The sequence below is a fragment of the Chanodichthys erythropterus genome, chromosome 10 (assembly GCF_024489055.1).
Source record: "Chanodichthys erythropterus isolate Z2021 chromosome 10, ASM2448905v1, whole genome shotgun sequence".
In the NCBI taxonomy this organism is placed as follows: domain Eukaryota; kingdom Metazoa; phylum Chordata; class Actinopteri; order Cypriniformes; family Xenocyprididae; genus Chanodichthys; species Chanodichthys erythropterus.
The window spans coordinates 40,447,290-40,473,219 of record NC_090230.1 but is presented as its reverse complement, the minus strand read 5'-3'; the positions used below and the strand labels follow the sequence as shown (position 1 = coordinate 40,473,219).

The 25,930-nt window shown below is 36.4% G+C and overlaps 1 protein-coding gene across 1 annotated transcript; it reads right to left on the bottom strand.

The window, feature by feature from the left end:
* Window positions 1-635: 635 nt before the first annotated feature.
* c10h21orf91 (chromosome 10 C21orf91 homolog) lies at window positions 636-25,920 on the bottom strand. Its single transcript, XM_067397720.1, has 5 exons — window positions 25,780-25,920; window positions 22,138-22,271; window positions 8,984-9,499; window positions 7,153-7,215; window positions 636-2,534 (listed from the first exon to the last, which is right to left on the bottom strand). Exons 2-5 carry the CDS (start codon window positions 22,262-22,264, stop codon window positions 2,368-2,370), a joined length of 873 nt encoding a protein of 290 aa, XP_067253821.1. The 5' UTR covers window positions 22,265-22,271; window positions 25,780-25,920; the 3' UTR covers window positions 636-2,367.
* Window positions 25,921-25,930: the final 10 nt, after the last annotated feature.

Here is a 25,930-nt window from a genome sequence, read left to right as displayed (position 1 = left end):
ATTTAAAGAATAAATAATTCATTATTATAAATAATACTTTATTTCTTTATTTCTTATTGATACTGCTGTTATTATTATTAATAGTGGCGGTATATGCACATCACAAAATTTTGGGTGAAAAATGGTGCATTTTTTTTTCTTTTTCTTTTTTTACTGGAAGTTACCAAACAGGAAACAAACTCCAACCCAAAAAAAAAAAAAGATCATCATGATCATCATTAGAGACTGAAAAGCAACATATTTTAGTAGAGAAAGAATGAAACTGGGTTAGAAAGTAAGTGCACAGAAACACAATGGAGACCGTGTCTGATGTTCAAACTATGTAAATATGTTAGTTTAAACTGAAAAATGTTTTATAATGTATTCATGTATATGTTTTGTCATTCATGTTATGACCATCTGGTTGCATTCAGCACAACATTTCTAATTAGGAAGACATCTCTTTCCATTTTTTTAACACCCATTTAAAATTCAAGAATAATGTATTTACATTATTATTCACTAAGATCAAGTATCAGATGAATGGCTATTACACATTTTAGAAAACAATCCCATCAGCTGCTGGTGAACGCAGTGAATGAAATGAAAAGTATCACACAGAGGTTTAGGAAAAATATTTTTATTAATTCATTCCCTTAAAGAAAATGTACACATCACTCCAAACAAAAGCATCCAGAAATCTTCCACACTGATGGGAAGATCCACTAACACAACAGTATTGCATAAACCACTTAAAATGTCACACAACACAGACAGACCACTGGAAAAACAACAAAACAAAAAGCAAAAATAATAGCACAATAATGAATAAACATAAGAGAAAATGAATAAGACAACATAAGTTAACATATGCAACACTCGAGACAAAAATGAATCTCATCCAGTTCATTCAGTATCTCTACAGCACACAAACATTTGGACAGTGTGCTTGATTTCATTAACTCCTGTATATCAAATCACAGAGTGAACCATAAAAGAAAGATTTTAAACTGCACAAAGAAAGCAAACCACACTTCAGACACGTATTGCTTCTTTTCCACAACTCATCCATAACAGCTTTAGTTTGCTGACTTTACCTTTCAGAGCATAACCAGATTTACACAGATAACTCGCTCATAGAAAATAAAATATTCTTAGAAACCCCAGAGGGGTCAGTCGAATGTGTATCTCTTATAAAGAGAACAGATAATTCAAAATACCTAGCTGATTCCTTGAAATAATGTTGATATTTGCATTTAAAAAAAAGATTCTATAGGCTTAATAGAACAATAATAATAGACACGGAGCCATGCACACACATCAGGGCAGCACGTGAACAGGATTCTCTGAACGGCCACCAGATGGCGACACAGTCTGTTCTGAAATCAAGGCAGCTGAAAAAAAAATGTTGCTTTTGCCCTGACGATACTTTCACTTTATGCACAGACTCTAAATATAAGAAACTATACAATAATACCACAAGAAAACAACCTCTAAACACGACAAAAATGAAAACCACACATTTAAAAAAAAAAAAAAAAAAAAAAAAATTAATAACCAAAGAGCAAATTTGGTTTTAAATATTTGTAGCAAGCAAATAATTGTCCTAACAAAATAAATACTGAAATAGTTACCTTGAGGTAACAAAGGCTTTGGTTAAGCATTTCTATCGTTCCATTATTAATCCCAGCACCAAGTTAAGCCTAAATCAAAGTTAGGCCTGTGCTTGACATGTGTGAACTAACCATACCAGCTGAAACATGTCCAAACTGCTATTTTCTTAATCATAACCCGTGAAATGTTGACGCACCTATGAAATGTCAATTTGAAGAACGCTGCTTTAAGAGTGCAATAAAAAAAAAATGTAAACTTCCACTAAAGAGTAACGGAACAACCAGTCATTAACAAGTTCCACTGCAATGAGCAGAGGGAGGGAAAAACTGTTAACTAAGGAACAGTTACCACAGCAACACCACAACCAATCAGCAAGCCGAATGTGCAGGAGGAACATTGTCAGACTGATCCAAGTCTATTAACCACCCATGACCAAGAGTGGAGGGTAAACAGTGATATGAGGAGTAAAAAAAGCAACATATGAATGAAACCACAACAGAATGGAGAGAGAAAAAGAAAAAAAAAAGTCTTTGTAGGGTTTTAAAAACACCTCATTCTGCATAGAAACACTTTGGACAGGCCTGCAAAACACTTTTGCTTTCAAAAGTCCAGCTGAAAATTCAGATGCCACCTTGAAGAGCGAGGTGACATTAAACTTCTTAGCACAGTGTGTGCGCTTCCGGTCCATTTGAGCTTTGAGCTTCCGCAAGAGTCTGCTTGGAGCTGCGGTTTCTTTTCGGTCTTTGAGGGGACTCGGTTGTCCCTAAAAAGGTCTCATTCCACTGGGTTGTTGCCAGCTTTGACCCCGGCTCGCCCGATCTGGAGCCACGGCAGCTTGGCACAGTTTTTGAAGAGCTGCTCGATGGCTATGTGCCGTACATGAAGCTCTGATGAAAGAGAGTCCTTCTCCTGCACAGCTACAGAGAGCTCCTCAAACACACCTGAGGGACAAACACAGAGTTTGTGTATTAGTTCAAGAGGTACAAAAACACAAGAATAATGGTAACCTACATAATAAACTTGAAATATGCATAAGACGGGCTCAGTAAAAAGTATAGCCAGCTGGCCAGAGTTCAGAACTATCTCTTACAGTTTGTCTATGTGGTGTTTTAAAAATGCTTTAAAGGGGTGGTTGCATGCGATTTCACTTTTTTAACTTTAGTTAGTGTGTAATGTTGCTGCTTGAGCATAAACAGTATCTGCAAAGTTACAGCGCTGAAAGTTCAATGCACACGGAGATATTGTCTTTTAAAGTTATGGCAGTTTATTGCCTACAAAAACGGGTGGTTTGGACTACAACGAGCTTCTTCCCGGGTTGGTGACATCATAAACCCTTGCTATTAACAAACACTGCCCCCGGGAACACGCAACAAAGTGGGCGAGGCCATGTGGCGCAGCATAATGAAAGCGGAAGAGTTGTTTACACCGAACGCGAGCTGCGCGACGCGACGCGTCAAAAGATATAGAACCCATTATTATCTGTGATATTTTCTACACTGGATGCGGCGCTGAAGACAGATTCCTGAATCTACACGAGTTCAATGCTGGATTTACACAAAGACTTTTACTGAAAGATGAAGCAGTTCCTACTTTAAAAGCAGAAGCTGCTGTTTATCAGCCCCAAACTGTAAGTACGTTTTATTGTTTGTCTTTTAAACGTAATGTTATAGTTCTGTTGCTATTTTTAATGCATCTAGGACGTATACAAAGAGCAACTCGTTTTTGCTAGCCAGCCAAATTCTAGTGCAACAAACACCAACAAACGTCTCTGTTCATAGACAAACAGTTGTTCATGCTATAAATTAAACGCTACCTTTACAAAAATTCGACTACTCAGGCAAGTATTTACTACAGGAAAGCTTTAATCAGGATAAAACTGTATATTGAAAGCTAACAAACAGCAGTGACAGCTTATCTAAACACTTTGACACAAATACAAAATGAAATACCATTCATAAACATCCTTCAAAAGCCGCGATTGCTGAGGTTCTACTTTTTCATCTTCATCTGGGTCTGATTCGGCTCAATTTGATACAGCAATGTAGGCGCTATTATTTACTTTCCACCTAAGCGCGTAACTACGAATGGTAAGGGGCGTGGCGTTTCCGGACGCTTCAGCGAATCACGACAGACTGGGCCAGTAACCAACCTGCTGACCAATCTGAGCACATTGCGTATGTCGGAGGGAGTGGCTTCATAGAAGCAGGAAGTCAAACCAGCCGTTCATATGAGAGAGTGGAAACAGAGGTGTAGAATTAAGATAAAATATATGAAAAATACAGCATTTTAAAAAAAACAAAGCATTAAGACATGTTAAACTATGCCCCCAAAACACAATCAAGCCTAGAAAAAAAGCATGTAACCACCCCTTTAAGACAAAACATGCACAAATTCATCAGTCATCATCATTGCTGGGTATTTTCTTCCTCAAAACTGTAGAGTACCAAAAACACAGTTTGAAACCACCCCCGTTTCCTGCCGTCACAACATGTAACCAATCCCGTCAACGTGCGGAGCGGGGCTTTTCTCCACTGACTTTCTATGATGCTCAAAGGATTTCTAAGATATGCTGATTTTTAGATGGCAGCTGTCTGACTCTGAGATGGCGAACGGGAACATGGTTTGTGTAACATTAGCAACACATTATTAACTGTTTGATAATGCAGTCAAACTAAAGGCTAATCATATCAATAACCATTACGTGTCTGACGTTGTAGAGCGCGATACATAAAATGCACTTTGTAAACAACCCTTTAGGAGTTGCACTTCTACTTCTGAATCAGTTTCTGAAACATGGGTGATTAAAGTGGAGGCGGAGACTAATTTGCATAGTCATGGTCCACATATACTAAATGAAGCAAGGATTAGTTCACTTCTGAATTAAAATTTCCTGATAGATGACATGGGGGTGAGTAAATTAAGATGTTCATATCTTTTTCCTCGGTTGAAAAGTTAAGGTTTTTGAGGATTTTTCCCCTCACATAGTGGACTTCACTGGGGTTCACAAGGTTGAGGGTCCAAATTGCAGTTTCAGTGCAGCTTCAAAGCACTCTACGTGATCCCAGACGAGTAACAAAGGTCTTATCTAGTGAAATGATCATCATTTTCTAAAAAAATAAAATAAAAATGTATATACTTTTAACCACAAATGCTCTGCGATGCACCACGCATCACGTTACAAAGGTCACTATGTGGTGAAAAATCCTGGAATGTTTTCCTCAAAAACCTTAATTTCTTTTTGATTGAAGAAAAAAAGAAAGACAAACATCTTGACATGGGGGATGAGTAAATTATCTGGAAATTTTAATTTTGAAATGAACTAATTCTTTAAGGCATGAAAAAATGCTTAAATATGTCATGATAATAAAAGAGGAGTTTTAAGGGAAAGGGATAAAATCATTGACTGCAGAGGACTTTTGGCTTTCATTTGGCTTTCTGTAAAATTTGGTTGCGAAATGTCTGTATAGCAAAGCTAGGTTTAGAAAGCCAAGTTTGTTTGTTAGTTTTTAACACCATGCCAGCTTCTATGGCTATTTTCATGGCAAAGAAAAATTATGGTAAAACTATATCAGGTGTAACTGATCAGATAAACTATATCTGGTTTAACTTTGTTAAAAAAATTCTTCAAAAGAGTTAACTGAATAAAAAGGGGTTAAATCCAGCACAATCTAAAAAAAACATGCTTCAATGATAAAGAGTTTTGACAGAAAGAACATTTTGATGGATCTTCTCCTGCTATTAAAAACTTGTGTGTCATCCTGGAATGGCCTATTCTGCAACTGGTATAAACAATCTGGTCCCATCGGTTTGAGATTTGATAGAAACTTCTTCCAACATTGGGGCTGATTTCATGAAGTTTGTTCAAAGCATTTAAATCCCATTCTGTTTGCCATTTGTTATTAATGTAAAAATTAATTATTATGTTTTTAAAAGCTAGGTAAAATGATCTTACTAGCCAATACAGAGGGAGCTTTTATCAAAGTCACAAGATTTGTAATAGTCTTGTTGGCATCAGTAAGACTGGGTTGAAAATTACACACCAATCAATAATGTCTGCCATCATTTTCCAGAAAAAGTGTCTAAAATGTAACATTTAATCTTTTTAATAATTTATATTAAAGGTGCCCTAGAATCAAAAATTGAATTTACCTTGGCATAGTTAAATAACAAGAGTTCAGTACATGGAAATGACATACATTGAGTTTCAAACTCTGTTGTTTCCTCCTTCTTATAGAAATCTCATTTGTTTAAAAGACCTCTGAAGAACAGGCGAACAGTCGGGATCATTAATATGTACGCCCCCAATATTTGCATATGCCAGCCCATGTTCAAGGCATTACACAAGAGCAGGCAGTATTAACGTCTGGGTCTGTGCACAGCTGAATCATCAGACTAGGTAAGCAAGCAAGAACAACAGCGAAGAATGGCAGATGGAGCAATAATAACTGACATGACCCATGATAACATGATATTTTTAGTGATATTTTTAAATTGTCTTTCTAAATGTTTCGTTAGCATGTTGCTAATGTACTGTTAAATGTGGTTAAAGTTACCATCGTTTATTAATGTATTCGCAGAGACAAGAGCCGTCGCTATTTTCATTTATAAACACTTGCAGTCTGTATAATGCATAAACACAACTTCATTTTCTATAAATCTCTCCAACAGTGTGTAATGTTAGCATTAGCCACGGAGCATAGCCTCAAACTCATTCAGAATCAAATGTAAACATCCAAATAAATACTATACTCACATGATCCGACACATGCATGCAGTATGCATGACGAACATCTTGTAAATATCCATTTGAGGGTTATATTAGCTGTGTGAACTTTGTTTATGCACTGTATAATTGCACTTATAATCAAGAGCTCAGGGAGGCAGGGAGCGAGAGATTTAAAGGGACAGCGCGCTGAATCGGTGCATAGTTAATGATGCCCCAAAATAGGCAGTTAAAAAAAATCTATTAAAAAAAAAAAAATCTATGGGGTATTTTGAGCTGAAACTTCAGACACATTCAGGGGACACCTTAGACTTATATTACATCTTGTGAAAGAACGTTCTACGGCACCTTTAAATAAAGATAAATGCTAAAAAAATAAGTAATGAAAAGTAAAAATAAGAAAATAATGAAAATTAAATTAAAAAATAATTAATGTAAAAAAATAAAAATAATAATGAAATGTAAAAGTAAATAAATAATAAAGTGTAAAAACAAACAGAAAAAAAACAAAAAACTAAATAAATATGCAAGCAAGTGGCGGCGCCAGATAAAATGTTGGCAGGGCAAGTACAAACTGGGCCAGAGGGAAACTATACTGTTGAACCTTGAAATAATGAATAAATTATCTACCACATAATTATTTATTGATGATTATTTAATCATAATTTAATAATTTGCAGGAAATATGGTGGATCACATCAAAAACAATTTAATTTATTAGCAATATCAAGTCACTCTTCCCTAAAGCATGTGTTTAGGTTAAATGGAGTAGCTCACCCAAAAATTAAAACTCATATTTTTCTTAATTTGGGTGAAATTTTGAAGATCAAACTCACGTTGTATCTGTAGCAGCAGCTGCTCGTTCAGCTGGCGAAGATCCTCCACACTCATCGTCACCACTGAAAGAGAAAGACAAACAAAGTGGCTATAAAAATCATTCCCTTGCTATCCTTTTCAATAAAATGAAAACTGACAAACATCTCCTTTCACAGCTGAAGGCAGATGACTTCATAACAGTCCTTGAGACGCATTCTAATCAAATGTGCGGCTCTGAAAAGCATGTGGTGTGACCCTGATGACATATCTGTTTTTAACAGAAGCCTTTTCTTTGGATGAGATAAAAAGGAGACAGACATTGAAGAACAGAGAGAGAAATCAAGGTCTAGTTTGTGACCTCAGCTCTTTATTGGTGTTTTGTGGACTGTATTGACGGGAAAGATGCAGGGATAGAAGGCATCAGTTAAAAACCTAATGGTGAGGATATCGATTTCTTTCCTTCACTTTATCAAAGATGTTACCGTAAGAATTAAACTGAGGCCAAAACCATTCACTGTTGCTTGATTTTATAATACCAACAAAACATAGCAAATTAACTACTATTTAAGGTTTTCGAGGAAAACATTCCAGGATTTTTGGACTTCAGTGGGGTACAACGGGTTGAAGGTCCAAATTGCTGTTTAAATGCCACTTCAAAGGATTCTACATGATCCCAGCCATGGAATAAGGGTCTTATCTAGCGAAACAATCATTTTCTAAAAAAATTATTATTTATATACCTTTTAACTACAAATGCTCATCTTGCACTGCTCTGGGATGTGCCACGTGTTATGTAATCATGTTGGAAAGGTCAAGCGTGACGTAGGCAGAAGTACCGATCCGGTGTCTACAAAGTGAATGTGTAAAGAAAGTCAAAAAGCCTTCACAAAAAAAAAGGCAAAACAATGATGTTGGACGATTTTGAAGTTGGAGGAGAAAATGAGGTGGAGTTTTTCACCCCACCGCAGTACTTCCACCTAAGTCACCTTTTCAATGTGATCACGTAATGTGTGGCGGATCGCAGAGCAGTGCAAGACGAGCATTTGTGGTTAAAAAGTATGCATTTCTATTTTTTCAGAAATTGACCGATCATTTCGCTAGATAAGACCCCTATTCCTAGGCTGGGATCGTGTAGATCCCTTTGAAACTGCAATTTGGACCTTCACCCCATTGATCCCCATTGAAGTTCACTATACGGAGAAAAATCCTGGCATGTTTTCCTCAAAAACCTTAATTTCTTTTCAACTGAAGAAAGAAAGAAACATCTTGGATGACATGGGGGTGAGTAAATTATCAGGAAATTTTAATTCTAAAATGAACTAATCCTTTAAAATAACTGCTTTGTATTTGAATATATTTAAAAAGTAATTTATTGATGGGAAGCTGAATTTTCAGCATCATTACTCCAGTCTTTAGTCTTACATGATCCTATAGAAATTATTCTAATATGCTGATTTGGTGAATAAGAGACATTTCACATCATCAATGTTGAAAACAGCTGTGCTGCTTAACATTTTTATGGAAACCGTGATACATTTTTTCAGAATTATTTGAATATGAAGTTTAAATGAACAGCATTTATTTGCAATAAAAATCTTTTGCAACAATTTCTTTACCTTTTTTTTTTGAAGAGACATTTTTAAAAACAATTGTGCTTATGTTTGTCACAACCATGATACTTTTTTGTCAGCATTTATTTGAAATAGAAATGTTCTGTAACATCTTTACTGTAACTTTTGATCAATTTAACTTGTCCTTGCTAAATAAAAGCATTACTTTCTTTCAAAAAAAAATAAAAAAATCTGCCTGATCCCAAATGTTTGAACAGTAGCTTATATCATAAATACTCACGTTCTTCTCGACTGTGTCCTGTGTGTCTCCTCTGTCTGGCTGTGTCTCTCTGCTCTCGGTTCTGCGGTTCTCTTGGGTCGTGTCTCTCTCCAGCCCATAATCCCTGGCATGAGCCCTGCAGGAGGTCGAGACCGAGCTCCTCAGAGGAGTGGCAGTCCAGCATGGATTTCCCATACTCCGACACCGCCATTGATCCCTCGTCTGCCCATCGCGGTGCGTAGCGGGGAACTTGGGCATCCGACTGGGGTACGAGCTTCCTACCGCCCTGCTGGGAGTGACACAGAATCTGTTTGGCACCCCAGCGCCCAGGTGTTTCTGCAGTTACAGAGTCTCTGTTCTGGGTGTATTGTATAATGCGGCTGATTCGCTGGCTCAGAGCCCGTTTCACGCCCTCGTATGTGCTGTGAGAGGCCTTGGCGCGGGAGAGCTTCTGGTTGGCGATGAGATGGTACTTTTCGAAGCAGTCCCTATGCCCACGTAGAGATTTGGAGTGCAGCAAGGTGGTGCTTGATACACCTAGTATATAAAAAAAAAGGAGGACAAACTTAGATATTTGCAATTCACTGCTTATCATGAGCTAAACATGGCACAAATGCCATTTTAGCATATAAAAAAATGCCCATTTTGCTAGATTAAAAGAAGGTACCTTCAAACACTATTTCTGACAAGCTTTAAACAGATGTATCTATAAATTGGTCGATCTCTGAGCAAATCAGCTTCTGAAAACATCACTTCCTGTTTTGGCTACTTGATGAGCAGAGTAAAAACACATCTCTGCCTGAAACGTAAAGTAGGCCAAGAACAAATAAAACGCAGATGCACAGAATGAGTGCTTTGTGTGTTGGTTTTGCGTTAAGATGTGACATTTCTGTGTCAGAGCTTAGTTTTGTTCAAACATGTTTTGCCACACAGCAGTCAGCATCAGAGACGGTTGTGTGATGAGACAGAGACAGACACACACTCATTTGCTTTTAAAAAAGGAAAAGCTGAAAATTATGCCATTATTTACTCACTCTTATGTTTTTCCATATAACTTTCTTTCTTTTGTAAAGGACTGTTCAATAGCCAGGGCCCAAAAGCAAAGCACTATTATGTGTGTGTGTGTGTGTGTGTGTGTGTGTGTGTGTGTGTGTGTGTGTGTGTGTGTGTGTGTGTGTGTGTGTGTGTGTGTGTGTGTGTGTGTGTGTGTGTGTGTGTGTGTGTGTGTGTGTGTGTGTGTGTGTGTGTGTGTGTGTGTGTGTGTGTGTTTCATGAGAGCAGCAGCAACGTCTTATTTATAACAAATGATTCTGATGAGTCAGATCTTTTCAGTGAATCATTTGATCCAGTTTACATGGATCTGGTTCTATAAATTCACCTCACTGACTTCATTCAGTCAGGTGCAATTTTGAAAAATGAAAACCATTTAAAAAAAAAAAAAGTAAGTACCAAAGTCTTGGTGAGGTCATGTGTGGTTTTGGAGCCCAATGACGTTTACTGTGTGGACAGAAACAGTAGAAACATTCTTCAAAATAACATCTTGTGTTCCAAAGAAAGTCAAGTTAATGAATGATGAATAAGTTAGTGAATAATGATTGAATTTTCATTTTTGGCTGAACTATCCCCTTAAAAGGATACGCAAAAATTTTAATTTTGTCATCACTTACTCATGAGTTTCTTTCTTCTGCTGAACACAAAAAGAAGATATTTTGAAGAATGTTGGTAACCAGACAGTTGGACCCCATTGACTTCCATAGCAATTCGTTTTTTCCTACTATGGAAGTCAATGGGGTCCATCAACTGTTTGATTTGGGTGTGTCTCATACGTCATGAAAAGTGAAGCTGCGGGCTCTTTGATCGCCCCCTGGAGGCTGGATGCAGTACAGGTCATAAATCCCGCCCTCTCAATGCAGTCGAATGAGACTTCAGTGAAAACTTAAATAAATTCTGCTTCAAATAAAACTTTCTGAAAGATGGTTTTGGTCATTTAAGGTAGTTGTTATCACGCTGATATATATTCAATTGTTCGTTTTTGTGATGATTTAGATTTTAGCTAGCAATTTGATGCTATAAAAATGGGCATGTCGTCATGTCTGTCTGAGGACTGTCGGAGCCTCGAGGGGAGATTGAAGATGTATTAACTGTTAATTTTCGATTTCTTTGTTATTTAACGCCAACAAAATGAGTTGTTCAGCAGTAAACTGTACTAACCGACCTACAGGATCTGACGGATCACTGATTTTTTTTTTTCTGTAAAATTAAATGTGGGCGTTATAAGCTAATTAATAAATGTTATTAGTTAAGATAACACACCTAATGTTAACCATGTCGGGAAAAAGCAGGTGATCGTTATCTGGCAGTTACTTATTATTTTTATCGGTATAAAATAATAATTATCAGGACAAAACTAATGATAGCCTACTCTAATTACAGCAATCGATCTCCTGTAACGTTAGTTGAATTTGATTTAAAATGGCAGGACCGTTTCTGACGATTTAGAGTTATTTCTAGTGGCATATTATATTTATTTTATCTACTGAATTTGCCGTTTCAAAAATATTATTGCTCTAGAAACAGAATAGCCTATTATTTTATAGGTAGAATTTTAAATTGTGTATAATTTTTATAGTCTATTTAAAATACATGAATGATGACGCAGTCGTCTGGGCGGAAGTTTGATACAGCGGCTCCGCCTCCGGTTCCACGGACGATACCTTCTGCGCATGCCCAGGTTGCAAACCTTTTTTTTAAATGACGTTTTTGCGTAACATGTCAGCGCCCATTGTCAGCCATTTTGGCCTCAGTTCATTACAATGGAAGGAAGCGCCGTCGCGTCACCCATCTTTTTTTACAGTCTATGGTTTGATTACAGACATTATTCAAATTTGTGTTTAGCAGTAGAAAGAAACTCATACAGGTTTGGAACAACTTGAGGCTGTGTAAGTGTTTTCGGGCAAACTATTCTTTTAAGTACAAACCGATATGAAGCAAGACCAAACAGTGGATTAGTCATAATAACTGTTGGTTTGCTTCAAGTTGTTAATTTGCTTCTTGTAAATTTGCTTCAAGGCAACTGTGAGCTGAGGAGCCCTCACCACATACATGGTTAATTTACAGTAATGTCTGCGCACAATGTACCACTGATCTCAACACTTAAGGTATCTGGTTTAGCTTGACTCACTGTGCTTTTCTTAAGCAGAGCACCTCACAGCTGAGAGAAGGCAAAAGCCAAATTCATTCGCCGTCTTACGATAAACCAATTTCCTGCACTTCACAGCGAAGTCTGAATAACAGGAAAGAACACTGTAGAGTGCGAATATAAATAGAGGTACTGAAGGTTAGAACAGCACACACACACACACACACACACACACACACACGACTGGCTCTGACAGAGAACATGAGCACAAGGAGTTTGGAGCATTTTAACCACACTTTACTGAACAGTGTTTCCCAGGCTCACTATAAGCCAGTACATTTGATCAAAAATACTGAAAAAAAAAAACAAAACAAAACAAAAAACAGTAATATTGTGAAATATCATTACAATTTAAAATAATGGTTTTCCATTTTAATACACTTTAAAATATATGACTTCTGAAGGATCATGCGACACCGAAGACTGTTATGGATTATGAAAATTCAGCTTTGCATCACAGAAATAAATTATATTTTAAAGCTGAATTTTCATAATCCATAACAGTCTTCGGTGTCGCATGATCCTTCAGAAGTCATATATTTTAAAGTGTATTCAAAATTGGAAACCATTATTTTAAATTTTAATAATATACCACAATATTACCGTTTTTATATACATACACATACATACACAGAAATATAATAAAGATTCTAATACATTATATATTTAAAAACATTAAATTACAATTATTATTTTATATAAACAACAACAAATGTACATTTGGATATAAAAATAACTTAAATGTAACTCCATGACTTCTATAAATTCATAAACACTTTTTGGGGAGAAAAAAAAAAAAAAAGAAAAGACGCTCGTCTCAGCAAGCACCTCTAAAAAAGGCATGTAGTCAAAACACGAAATCTGTGTACACTTGCAAATAACTGATTTCCATATCTAGCTGATGTCTGCAAGCAGACAGAAGAAGAAGTGTTGTGAATCAAACCCTTTGGTGATGAAACACTCACTGGTGCTTGTGTAACACTCTGGCCTCAACAACAACGACCACGACAACAAGCAAGTGGCTCTCGTTAAGAATGACAAGAATGGAGATTGAGACACGAGAAAAGAAAGGAGGCCTTGTAATCCGTGTTACTAGTTAGAAAACAGCACCAAAGAGATTAGAAGATTAGCCAAGGGTGAAGGTGGGGGGGAAAATCGCTGTCATGGAAACGGTAATCTTATCAAGTGCAATCTATGTCATTTGCCTTTTCATCGTTCCATTAAATCACCATTCCACTTGCAGTTATTGCTCACTTTAGAAAAACAGAGCATTCAATTACATCATAAACAACCTTCAAACAAATCGTGAACATCTCAGTGTGATGTACACCATGTACACCGCAAAATAATTGTTCTTGTTCAGCGTTTGTCATCTGACATTTATATATTGAGAAACGTTTCAATCCTTCATATGAAATGATTCAGCCACTGTGTCAGCCTGTTCTTCCTGTCTTATGCAGGTTCATTCACCACCATGTGGGCTGCTTCTGCTTTATGAAGAAAGGACACTGGATCCTTGACATACTTCAGTGTGTGTGTTTGTGTATGCAGAGGGAATGGGGACGTGGGATAATAGTGGAAACGCCATGCCCAAAACAGCACCTCATGATTAGTGGAGTCAACAGCTGCAATGATTGACATGGAGGCGTCACATCACCCACAGCAAAATAAATATAGCTGGTCATATATCTCATATACTGCTCCTACAGAAGCATTCAACCACTACAGACCAGAGTAAAATCAATCCCTTGGATTAGGATTAAAATGCTCATCAAGGCTCAAACAGAACGGCAGGGATACCAAGAATACAGAATCCAGTAATAAATTGAATTTACAGTATAATTAGGAAATTTTGGATGAACAAATGAAAAGTAGGGCTGTACACTTAATCAAATTACATTTCTGTGAATATTAAAGCACCAAAAAAAACACGTCTCACTATATGAGGACATGAACACATGAACTTAATCTCCAGAGATGGCCAAGGCGATTTTTTTCTGCTGGATTGGTATTATAGGGTAACTTATTATTATCAAGGAATTAAATAATTAAAAGGGATGTAAGGAAATAACAAAAAAGTAACACGAATGGTAAAAGTTCCAGGTCTATTGTAGTTAAATAATCAATTTAAATTATTTGCAAATAATATATATTTTTAATATATTCACTCTTATTTTCATGTCGAATATGCAAAAAAAATTCTCTTGTCTTGTCACATTCAGTTATGAATTACATTAATCATATCATATTAATCAAATAATGGAATTTTTTCAATTCAAAATTTCATAAAAAACGTTGAGTAGTTTGCATCACGTGATATTACTGTACTGTTCGTCAAAAAGCCTTTGTCAAAGGCTTTTTGCCGAAACACTGGTGAATAAACTGTTTGCAAGTTGAGTGTGCAGTCATATTTCTCATATACATTTTAACAAACAGTAAACCTTTTTTTTTGCGCAACACTTTGCTTGCCAAAAATAAATTCTTAATTTTTTATTGATTACATTTTAAAGGATGTTTCATGCTTTTATTTAATTAGCATTATTTTGATAATAAATGTGTATAAAATGTGTATGTTTTAAGAGTTAAATTAAATAGACATGCTTTTTGATTATTAAAACGGATTTAATAGGGCCCAAAAAAATTTATTTTGTTAAATTTTAATAAACTGTTGTTCATTTTTTATAAATGAAATTCAACATGCTTTTTGATTACAAAAATTTAACTTAACGATCAAAACTGAATCATAAAAATTAAAACTGAAAAAGGAACACAGCAGCACCATCTTTGACTTTTACCGGCAATGAAAGCGAGGCTGTGAGGGATAAACATACATATCTTCAATGGGTTGTGCTATTATGTAATGCTTTTTTGGACTGTTCTGCTGACGAAACACTGCAAAAATATCTTAGCAAGAAATTTCAGTAGGAAAAAAAACAACATGACAACATGAGTTGTGGAAAATAAGTGATCTAGAAGATTTGCATAGCTTTTCACAGCAAATACCATTGAAAACACGGTAAATCTATCCCTCACAGCCTCGCTTTAATATCTGTCATGGCGCTGCTCTGAATAAGGTCTAAATAGCCCTTCATAAAAGCCTGTTCATGCACGTACACATGAAACAACTAAAGGCAATACAACGTACAGCGTTTGCTTACATAAAAAAAAGAACACAAAGGCTGAGTTGTACATTGACAAATTATTTTAGGAAAGTAGACCAACCAGCATACAAACACTGAAAACAAGAACAGAGTAAAACATTACCCATGTGCATATCCTGGAATAAACCTGCTGTGAGGCAATTTATGAAAGGTAATACTGCCATCTTGCATTACCTATGGGGATGTGTTTTCCCTAATGCCTCCATTTCAAAGGGCAGAAATATTGCTGAAAGCCTCTGATTACACTGGAGCATGGAGAAGCATTACTGAAATGGAAAGCTCGCTGAGCAAAAAAAGCGCAGTCAGCAAATCTGCTCTCATTCGCCATGCAGACTGTATTCACTGATTATCAGAGAGCTTTGGACCGTCGGTGTCAAGAGGTCACACTAGTGTACTCTTACATCCATCGGTTAGGATAATCAATATAAAAATGTGAGAACAGGAAAAACTAGAAACATCTCGAGCACACAAGTAGATGCAAACAAACGACACACACTGAGGTTCAGCATTGTATTCGTGCTGTGCTCCAAGTTTCTGGAATATTCAGTTATCCAGCCATTCACTCGGCCGATGTACACAAGCTCACATTCCACTGTTCTTACGTAAGAGGATAAGAGACGGCCTGTATCTGCTGCGGGGAAACTGCTAGTGCTGAGTGAGTGTGCTTGGCGGAGCAAGAAACCAGCCAGCCATCAAGGTCTTTCAGGGCCAGTGAAAAAGAAGAGTGGGCAGAGTCTAACACATCAGTGTGATGAGAATAAAACCATTAAATAGAATGGCCTTGAAAAAACAAACACGAACAAGATACCTTAATCTTGCAGTTTGGTAAGGAGAGGTGTGTTACTACTTGTCTACACAATTCAACAACAAATGGTGGGACCCGATTTACGGAGAGGAATATTAGATGGTTGGGACTAGGGTTGTCAAAAGTACCAAGCTGGTACTGAAATTTTATGAATGTGACAATACCAGCATTTCCCCCTAGCATTTTGAGCGGATTCTTAAACACCACTGAATGGATATTGTGTTCACCCACTCAACAGATATGTCTGTGATTGGCTACAATGATCAACATTTCAAAAACATGTTGTAAATAGACATTTTTGATGCTCTTCACTGTGCGCTTGCACAGATACACACGAGAGCATTTGAAAGCTGGTGTCTATAAGCAGATATATTAGGGATCCGCTGATAGACGGCCACTTTTAAACGCTCCCGTGCCAATCACATACATATCTGTTGAGCATGTGAACACAACGTCCAATCAGGGGTGTTTAAAAATCCACTCAACAGTGCTCAAAATGCTGGTATAATCACATTTTTAAAATTCTAGTACCAATTTGGTACCGAAGTCTGTACTTTTGACAACCCTAGTTGTCTTTATGTATAGAAAGACGGTGCACTCATATTACTATGGATGGGAGAAAATGCAAAAGGATGGCCGTTGAGTGAAATGACTTGCCTGAAAGGGACTCTGGTTGGGATCTTGGGCTCCTTTGACCCTAACAACCACCCAGAACACACTAGCATCAAGGCAACGAGTTTTGCATGAGGAAGCAGCATTAGAAATTGTATTCTATAATATTTCTATTGCCAGGCTTGCATCTGTCAGAGCCAATTCTCCATCTCTGAAACATACAAGCTAAAATTACAGAATACAGAAATTAATACTTTAGTTCAGCAAGAAAGCATTATATTTATCAAAAATGACAGTAAAGGCATTTATAATCATACAAAAAATATATATTTCAAATAAATGCTGTTCGTTTGAACTTTATATTCAAAGAATCCTGAACAAATTATCACGGTTTCCACAAAAAAATTAAACTATTTTCAACATTGATAATGAGAGCACCAACAGAAACATTTTTATTACAGTTTTTATTTTATCAAATAAATTCAGCCTTGGCAAGCATAAAAGATTTTTAAAAAAAATATATATATTTATAATACCATCGTACCAGTTTTAGCTAACCGTGTAATAAAACAGTATAACTCTAGAACTACAGCAAAATACACAAGAAACACTTCATATCATGCAAAAAAAAAAAACTGCATAAACTGTCACTATAATTCAAGGCAAGCAACTGATGTTAAGAAGTCAATCCCCCATGAAACATTTCCCAAGTTATTCCATCAGCTCTAGACAGCATGAATCAAAGTGCTGTTAAAATAAGTAATCTGGCTACTGCAGTTATTTCTTACATAAGGAAAAAATGCAGCACTACAGGCATCCATTTTCGAACAACACAAGACCTTCGTACATCTTTGTACAAGTAAAACCAAAATGTACATTCTGCAGTCTCCACCATTCTTTCCTTATGTGGTATGCATTTCATTCAACAAGCATTTCAGCCAAAAGCTAACCATTCTCATATTTCTGAGCTTCTTTGAATGCTGGAGGGCGTTTAACAGCAAAGAAATTACTGTGTGCGTGTTCTCAACATGCATGCAGAGATTAGTGTGCATGCATATCGGTATTGGCCGATATCGGCATCCACAGATATATGTTCATTGTTATCGGTATTTTATACATATGTGAAGAGTTAATCTGCGAAAACAGATAACAATTTTTTTTTTTTATTTATCTAGTTTTCTTTTTGTGCATTCCAAGTAATATCAATCAAAAAACAAGTTATTTTTTTTATATATATAATTTTTTTTTTTTTTTTTTTTAAGTTTTTTTCTTAGCAAAAGCAGATAACTCCAACAGTCCTTTTTTGGCAAAAGCAGATAACTCCACATTTCAGTTAAACAAAACCAAGTAATTGCATTTAAAACACTCAAACATGTGTGCACACAAACGCACACTCGCACACAGATCGGCACGCACACACACACACACACACACACACACACACACACAAGCATGCATGCACGTGCGCGCACACAAACACAAAAGGACAACTAAGTGTTCAGGATGTAAAGGCGTGTATGGTGTACAAGGACTTGCAGGAGGCGAAATGATAAATTCTCAATCACTTTTAGTCCACTTTGACGAAACTTCCCTCAGCTAGCGCGTCTTTTTGAAGTGACTAGAAGCCTTGTCACCTGACCTGAATACTGCACGCTGATTCACTAAAACGGACTTACCGATTTCTGTACACAAACAACGCTTGTCGGTTAAATTAATTTTAAAACTTGGTAATGGTTAATGGTTCAAACTAATGGTTCAAAAATTAGATTTAAATTTAGATTTATCAGTTTTATTTAGTTATCAGCTTTCAGATATAAAGAATTATCGGTTATCGGCCAAAATTTTCATACTGTTGAATCCCTAGCACAGATATAGCTGTTTCTCTGTGCTTGGATACCAGCTCTGAGGAAACGGAGAAGCAGAACCACACAGCATGTGCGACATATGGTAAAAATAGCCACTGAAAGTACCTCTTCTTCTGCTACAAACAAAACATTTGAATCAAAAAAAAAAAAAAAAAATGACCTTAGATATTTAGTTAAGCCCTGTCCAAAGAAAAATAGAGGTGGATAAATTAATACAGTGAAAAAAAAATGCGGGGGTGAAGAACGAACAAGTTTGGTTACTCGGAAACCAGGATGCTGTTGGACGGTACACAGGTGTGCGAGCAGGTGTGGGCAAATGAGCATTCAGGTCTGAACATGCACAGTCAGCTTGTGCTTGTTTACCCACGCCAAGAATGTTGGAGTGTATTGTGAGTGGGAAGAGAGTGTAACTCAGTGGCAAACAGCCAATCACAAGAGGAAGAACCTGCGAGAGTACTGAAAGACCACAGGCCTGTCAGTGCCCTCTCATGGGACCACGAGTGCTGTTGTGAATTCTGTGGTGAATCACTCATGACACGCAGCTGCCTGCAGCTCACCATCATGGCTGGGTGATTGTGGGCTGCCTGGCCAGATCTCTCATGCACTCTTCAGTTAAATATTCAAGAGCGGTAACCTTCTATAACAGGTATGAATATTCAGTGCATCTAATTCATGAGCTCGGTGCTGTGTGAGTGGACCCAGCACTTCGAGTCACGGATGCTTTCTTCTCTTTTCTTTCTCAGCTCAAATCCAGTCGCTTCATAAACTGGGATTATGCGTGTCACAGATAAGCAGATAAAAATAAAAAAAATAAAAAAAAAATACATAGAAAAGCGTTTGCAAAAATTACAGCCTGTCGGAATGATCCCTAATTTTTGAGACTGTCTGGACTGAAAATGCACTGCAGTTGAAATCTCAGCTTTGTTTAAATTTCAAGGTAGAAGAATGCAAAAAATAAACAGAATCAATAGAGGAAGGAAGGTAGAAAAAAACTGATGGTGATTATGTTTATTTGTCAAGTGACATGTGACATTCTCAGGAGACATTGCTAGTACACCACACTGTGTTACACAATACAACAAGGCTTCCAGCAGACAAACACCTGACATTACAAACACAGAGGTCATTATGCATAGTTTCCCAGTATGTAATAGAATCCACTAGTCATGCATTGACAACCTGACCTAGATCAGCCATTGATCCAGCATGACCACAGAATGAAAGTACAGGCCTTTACTGGCATTACACAATCAATGCTAGAAAATAAAGCCATGATAAAAGCAAAACTAGAGATACACTAGAGGTGCAATATTAAAATTCTGACCTATACCTATGAAATGATAATTATTTTCATGTAATGGTTGATAACCAAAAAATATATTTTCCAAATAAACCTAAAAAAACTGGTGGGAAATTAATTATTATTATTATTATTAATAATAAATTATTATTATTGTTGTTTTTAAAGATTAACTTTTAAGTGTGTGTTAGATGAAGGTACTCATAATCTAAATGTAAAACAATTAAAATGCACAACTAGGGTTATTACTATACCAACATTTCAGTAGTGGGTACAAATACCTGTAAAATTTTGCAGTTCTCAGTACCAGAGCAAAAACTGTTGAATTTTTTTTTGTCTCGTCCTTTGGTCATCACTGACAATCATTGCAGTTTCCCATTCAATTGTGCATTTAAATACAGTTTTAAATCCAGAAACTTTGCCGTATACTTAGCAGCATGAAAAACTAAACTTATATTCAGACTGTGAATGTGTACAGAAAGAGCCCTCCCTTTATAATCAATAAGGCTGTCAATCTCTAAAGCTCACTGAATTCTGCACTCTTGCTAAAAACTCACTATAATCAAAAAAAAAGCTGTCCTAATTGTACAATGAACCTCTTATTTACATCGTGTTTACACTTTGTTGTTTATAACGGTAGGACTCGTGAGTGTGTGGCTCATGTTGAACAAAACAATACCTTGTGCATTTTAGTACATTCAGACTAACTTACCTACAGGCCACTGCGTTCACGCGCTCAACAGATTGTGATGGGCTACAAATGCTTGTAAAAAGCATGCTGTAAATAGAAACCTTTGACGCTCAGAGAGTGCTCAAACAAACATGAACAAGAGAGTTTGAAAGCGTTTCGCCTATACAAATGAAAAATCCTGAGTCAGACAGTTTCTCTATTTCTGTGTTACAAATATTCATATTATCACAGAAAATCCTGGAATAAAAGCTTAAAGTTTGGATATAACTAGGGAAGCAATCAAAATCATCTTTTGAATCATCTTCATGCCACCAGGTGTCCACAATTGACTGTTAAAAATGGATTTGTTATTGAATCATTCATTTAAGAGATTCGTTCAAAATTCACTCGCTGATACATCCAGTAATAAACACGTGAAGAATTTAATCATTATCAGTCATTGAATCATTCATTAAAATAATTCATTCAGATAAATTAAACATTTAAAATAGACTGCAGCAATTAACATTTTGCCAGAACCTCTAGTAAATTACGTTATTGTTTAGTTGTCAGTTCAGAATCATGGGAGAATCGTGATCTCTGTTTGAAAAAGAAAAAAACGTGTTTCTTAGTTTATCCAGAATTGTGCAGCTTTAACTGACGCCACATAAAAAAGCTGCAAAATAAGAAATGCACAATCATGCAAAATGCATAATTAAAAAAAAAAAACTGTTTAACTGCAAACAATGTATTCATCACAACATTACGCAGACAAGAAATTTGACATTCATTTTGAGTATTGCTAAAGATTACATTTAACAATTTTTACATTTAAAAAAAAAATTGACTTCAAGTGAATGTTAGATGACAGTAAGCGTAACAAACGTAAAACAATTACATTGCACAATTACATCTAATACTGACCTTCACGGATAAACAAAACAGACAAAACCCAATATAGTATAGATAAATTGTGCATCTCTAAACAAAATGACACTTTACCTTCTAATTAATGTCTAATCAGGTTCCCAAACATTAGAATCCTCATCTATAATTAAAAACTTCCTGTTTAGCAATAACTTCATAACTGAAACCTGAGAATCATGTTACAGAAACTAACGGCAGAAAATTCCAGACAAAGGCATGCAATTCCAGAGAAAATTCTTTATGCCCAAGATGCCTACTTCCTGCCATGACAATGTAAATCTGTTTGAAACACTAAGTGCTCTTTTGGGGAAGGTTCAGAGCAAAAAAATGACAGCTGCAGAGAACAAAAGTGCCGCTCCAATGAGGCCCCTCAGGAAACACTAGTCTACCCTTAATAAGCTGAACGTTAATTAGATGCCAAAGTGGCACTTCAAACGCTCCAGTTCACTTTTTTGTGCCGCACATGAAGCAGCGGAACAGAAGGCTCACTAATACATGAATGAGGGGGATATGCATGGGCACATAGAGAAAGAAGTTTTACTCATTTATAATTAGCATAATCTGACCCAGAACTGGCAAGTTGAGGACATTAAAATGCTTTTACCTGATAAAAAAAAAATAAAAAATTATTCTTACCCTCTATGCTCAATTCAAAGCACACATGGCAGAAGGAAAGCGTTCCTGTGTCCGTTTCTAGTTTACAGATGCTGCAGATGTTGTCATCGTTCAGGTCTATGTTCACAAAGTGCTCTTCTTCCTCCATGGTGCCTCTGTAAAGCAAACAGAACAAAAACATTATTCAGTTTAATCTCACTTTAGTGCCTTTTGAGATTGATGCATACGCTACTACCCAAGTCCCTTAAAGGGTTAGTTCACCCAAAAATGAAAATTCTGTCATTTATTACTCACCCTCATGCCGTTCCACACCCGTAAGACCTTCGTTAATCTTCAGAACGCAAATTAAGATATTTTAGTTGAAATCCAATGTCTCCGTGAGGCCTGCATAGGGAGCAATGACATTTCCTCTCTCAAGATCCATAAAGGTACTAAAAACATATTTAAATCAGTTCTTGTGAGTACAGTGGTTCAATATTAATATTATAAAGTAATGAGAATATTTTTGGTGCGCCAAAACAAAACAAAATAACGACTTATTTAGTGATGGCCGATTTCAAAACACTGCTTCAGGAAGTATCGGAGCGCAAATGAATCAGTGTGTCGAATCTGCTGTTCGGAGCGCCAAAGTCACGTGAATTTCAGCAGTTTGGCAGTTTGACACTCGATCCGATTCATGATTTGATACACTGATTCATTTATGCTTCGATGCTTCCTGAAGCAGTGTTTTGAAATCGGCCATCACTATATAAGTCGTTATTTTGCTTTTATTGGCGCTCCAAAAATATTCTTGTTGCTTTATAATATTAATATTGAACCACTGTACTCACATGAACTGATTTAAATATGTTTTTAGTACCTTTATGGATCTTGAGAGAGGAAGTGTCATTGCTCCCTATGGAGGCCTCATGGAGCCATCGGATTTCAACTAAAATATCTTAATTTGCGTTCCAAAGACTAACGGAGGTCTTATGGGTGTAAAACGGCACGAGGGCAAGTAATAAATAATAGAATTTAAATTTTTGGGTGAACTAACCCTTTGAGCCCAAAGTATACTTCACTTCTTACGCGTATGTGAGGGTCAGCGTACAGTGCGTGTGGCATGAATTTCGTCATCAGAAGAGTATGCGCGTATGAGAAATTAGATTTTTTATAAGGATAAGGATTGTTGCAACATATTATGTTCTGTAAAAGTAATAATATTAATTTTACACGATAATAGTAATGCAAGCTAAGCTAGCAGGCTAAGCGGATATGTATGCTCTGCTAGTACATAAGCAAACTGAAAAAGAAAAAAGAAAAAAAAACAGAAAGATTGAGAAATGCTTGATTTTACAACCTACAGCTTCAGTTACATACTAGTATATGAACAATGTAATTTAAAAGACATTAATGTTGATCATTATAACACATTTTAATCTATATAAATCATAACATGATATTGCAATAATTGTAATCAGGCACTAAATATTAAGAGTCCATTGTACCAATGGGATCATTCAGGGTAATAAAGGAAACCTGATTCCTGGAGGGACTTGTTTTCTCACCACACCGAATATTGTAAACACACGCACTTTGGTTGCACTTGCACATTTATTTTTTGTGCAGTAATTAGTTTATCCACAAGGTGGCAACTGTGCCCTAGATGCGTCAATTTACAAGTCGAAGAAAAACTGCATAAACAGAACAGAACGGAACGGAACGCATGCAAGCTACAGCGACAACAGATGCCTAACCCTCATTTGTACAACTCTAGCATGAAAAAATACAAAGATATTTACATGAGTTGTAACTCATAATGAGAGCCTGTGTACGCAATACACATACAAGTCAAATGAAGTATACTTTGCAAGGCTGTGCGCTCGACTGGGCTTTAATCATAAAATGTTCTCTTCGCATTTAGATCTCAGGACCAGACCAACAGATTGTAGAGAACATTTTTGTCCCATAAACATAAACAAAATATCAAGATAAGATAAAACAAACACACACAGAGACACAATCATATTAACAAGACAGATAAGCAAACATTCAATCAGAACGCAACAGGCGTTGGAAGCTGCTGTGCTTCTGTAATTTATTATGGACAGCTTTACAACAGTCTCCTTCATGGGAGCCACTTGGATTCCTGTGAAGCCAAAGGACTCTAGTGTTCAGTGTTTACACACAACTAAATTACCTTTGCTCAAGCCTTTCATAAAGCCCCCCTCCAGAATATCACAGCCTGTTGAGTGGACAAATTTGGTAACAATCTGGAGATATTCATGACTCCAAACCACTGACATCACAGCTAAACCACTGTCTGCTATTGCACAAAACTATTTCACATTTCATAATCATACTGTAAACAATTCTGGACACACACACACACACCACTCTTTTTATTCAATGACTTTCCAAATGACCTTCCCAGTCCTTTGCGATTATTGGATAAAGATTATTAAAAACCATCAACTCACCAATGAATCATTCAGACTATTTTGTGAACCATTTGAGCAATTAGTTGAAAATTCAGACTATAATTGAGAATATAATATAATTCAGAATAATTGGCTCACAATGACTTTTACTCTTCATTACAGAAATTTGTTTAATCGAATATTTTAAAGAATGGCATAGCTAGAAACAAATTATTATTACGTTCAATAATTATAGACATTTATATGACTTTTATGATTTAATTACTTCCCATGGCTTTTCCCAAGCTTTTATAGTTCTCTGGTATTTTTTACTTTACTTTAGGAAGGCTGTATAAACAAATGTATCATTTTTTTCAACAGGTCCAAACAAGCTTGAAGATCCCTTTTTAAACATTGTTTCCTTTTTAGATCAAATATTTCTTTCTAGTTCTTTGTTTATACCACAGAGAGATGAAACACAGAACAGTTCAAAGCTGTGTCAAGCGTGGGATCATGTTGAACTTCATCTGATTATGAAAGTCTTTAAACAGCATAACCTAAGGACAAGACACTGTGGTTGTGTATCAAAACCTAGTGTGCTGCCTAGTCAGCTCAAAAGTGCTGCACGTGTCAATGATGGCCACAAATGTAGTCTAGGTAGGCAGCATACTAGGTTATGCCACACAGCCCCTCTGATTATTTACTTTAGGTAATTTGTTCAAGTTGTTCTAAATTGTCTAAAACATTTTGTGAATATTTGTTGATATTATGTCTATCATCTGTTGATAGCTGCACATGAACGTTATAGATTTAGCTAAAAGATTTGGACCAAAACTTAACGTGTAGATTTGACATTTAGATTATCAACAAAACGCTATTAACATATTTCAGGTGGATTTCATACCAGTTTAATGTACAAACGTTAACTTTATATGGTGAGAAAGAGCACCATTAGCATTTTAGTTTAAAGTGGGCAGAAGTTAACCCAAAACTAACAAAGCTTGAGAATTTTCAGTATTTAAACACACAAATTTTGATATACCTGTAAACAAAAAGCATAATTAACACAACATTACATGACAAAAGACTTTAAATATAGTTTTAAAGGCATTCTGTCTTGGAATATAACGATACCTCAGGCGAAACACCAGCGTAGACCCGTTATCTAGCGGCGTAACGTATATAATTCTCATTAAAAATCCCCTGAAAAAGGCACCTTCTCGAAAAACAGACGACACATACAGACCTTATCGACGTTAATTACCTTAACAGTTACGTTGTCAGAAGAAATTTCAAGACAATCCAGATGGAAACAGAAGGAAATTGGCTGACCTCAGACGTAAGCCACGCTGGTAGAGCGGCGGGTGTTGTTATTGAAGCGAACTGCAAGCAGCTACAAGTACAGCAACGACAAA

Coding starts and splice junctions, on each gene's coding strand:
- c10h21orf91 (XM_067397720.1), bottom strand. CDS start 22,264: ATGGAGGAAGAAGAGCACTTTGTGAACATAGACCTGAACGATGACAAC. Junction 9,500..22,137: donor CTTTGAATTGAGCATAGAGG/GTAAGAATAATT, acceptor TTTATATACTAG/GTGTATCAAGCACCACCTTG. Junction 7,216..8,983: donor AGGACACAGTCGAGAAGAAC/GTGAGTATTTAT, acceptor TTTCTCTTTCAG/TGGTGACGATGAGTGTGGAG.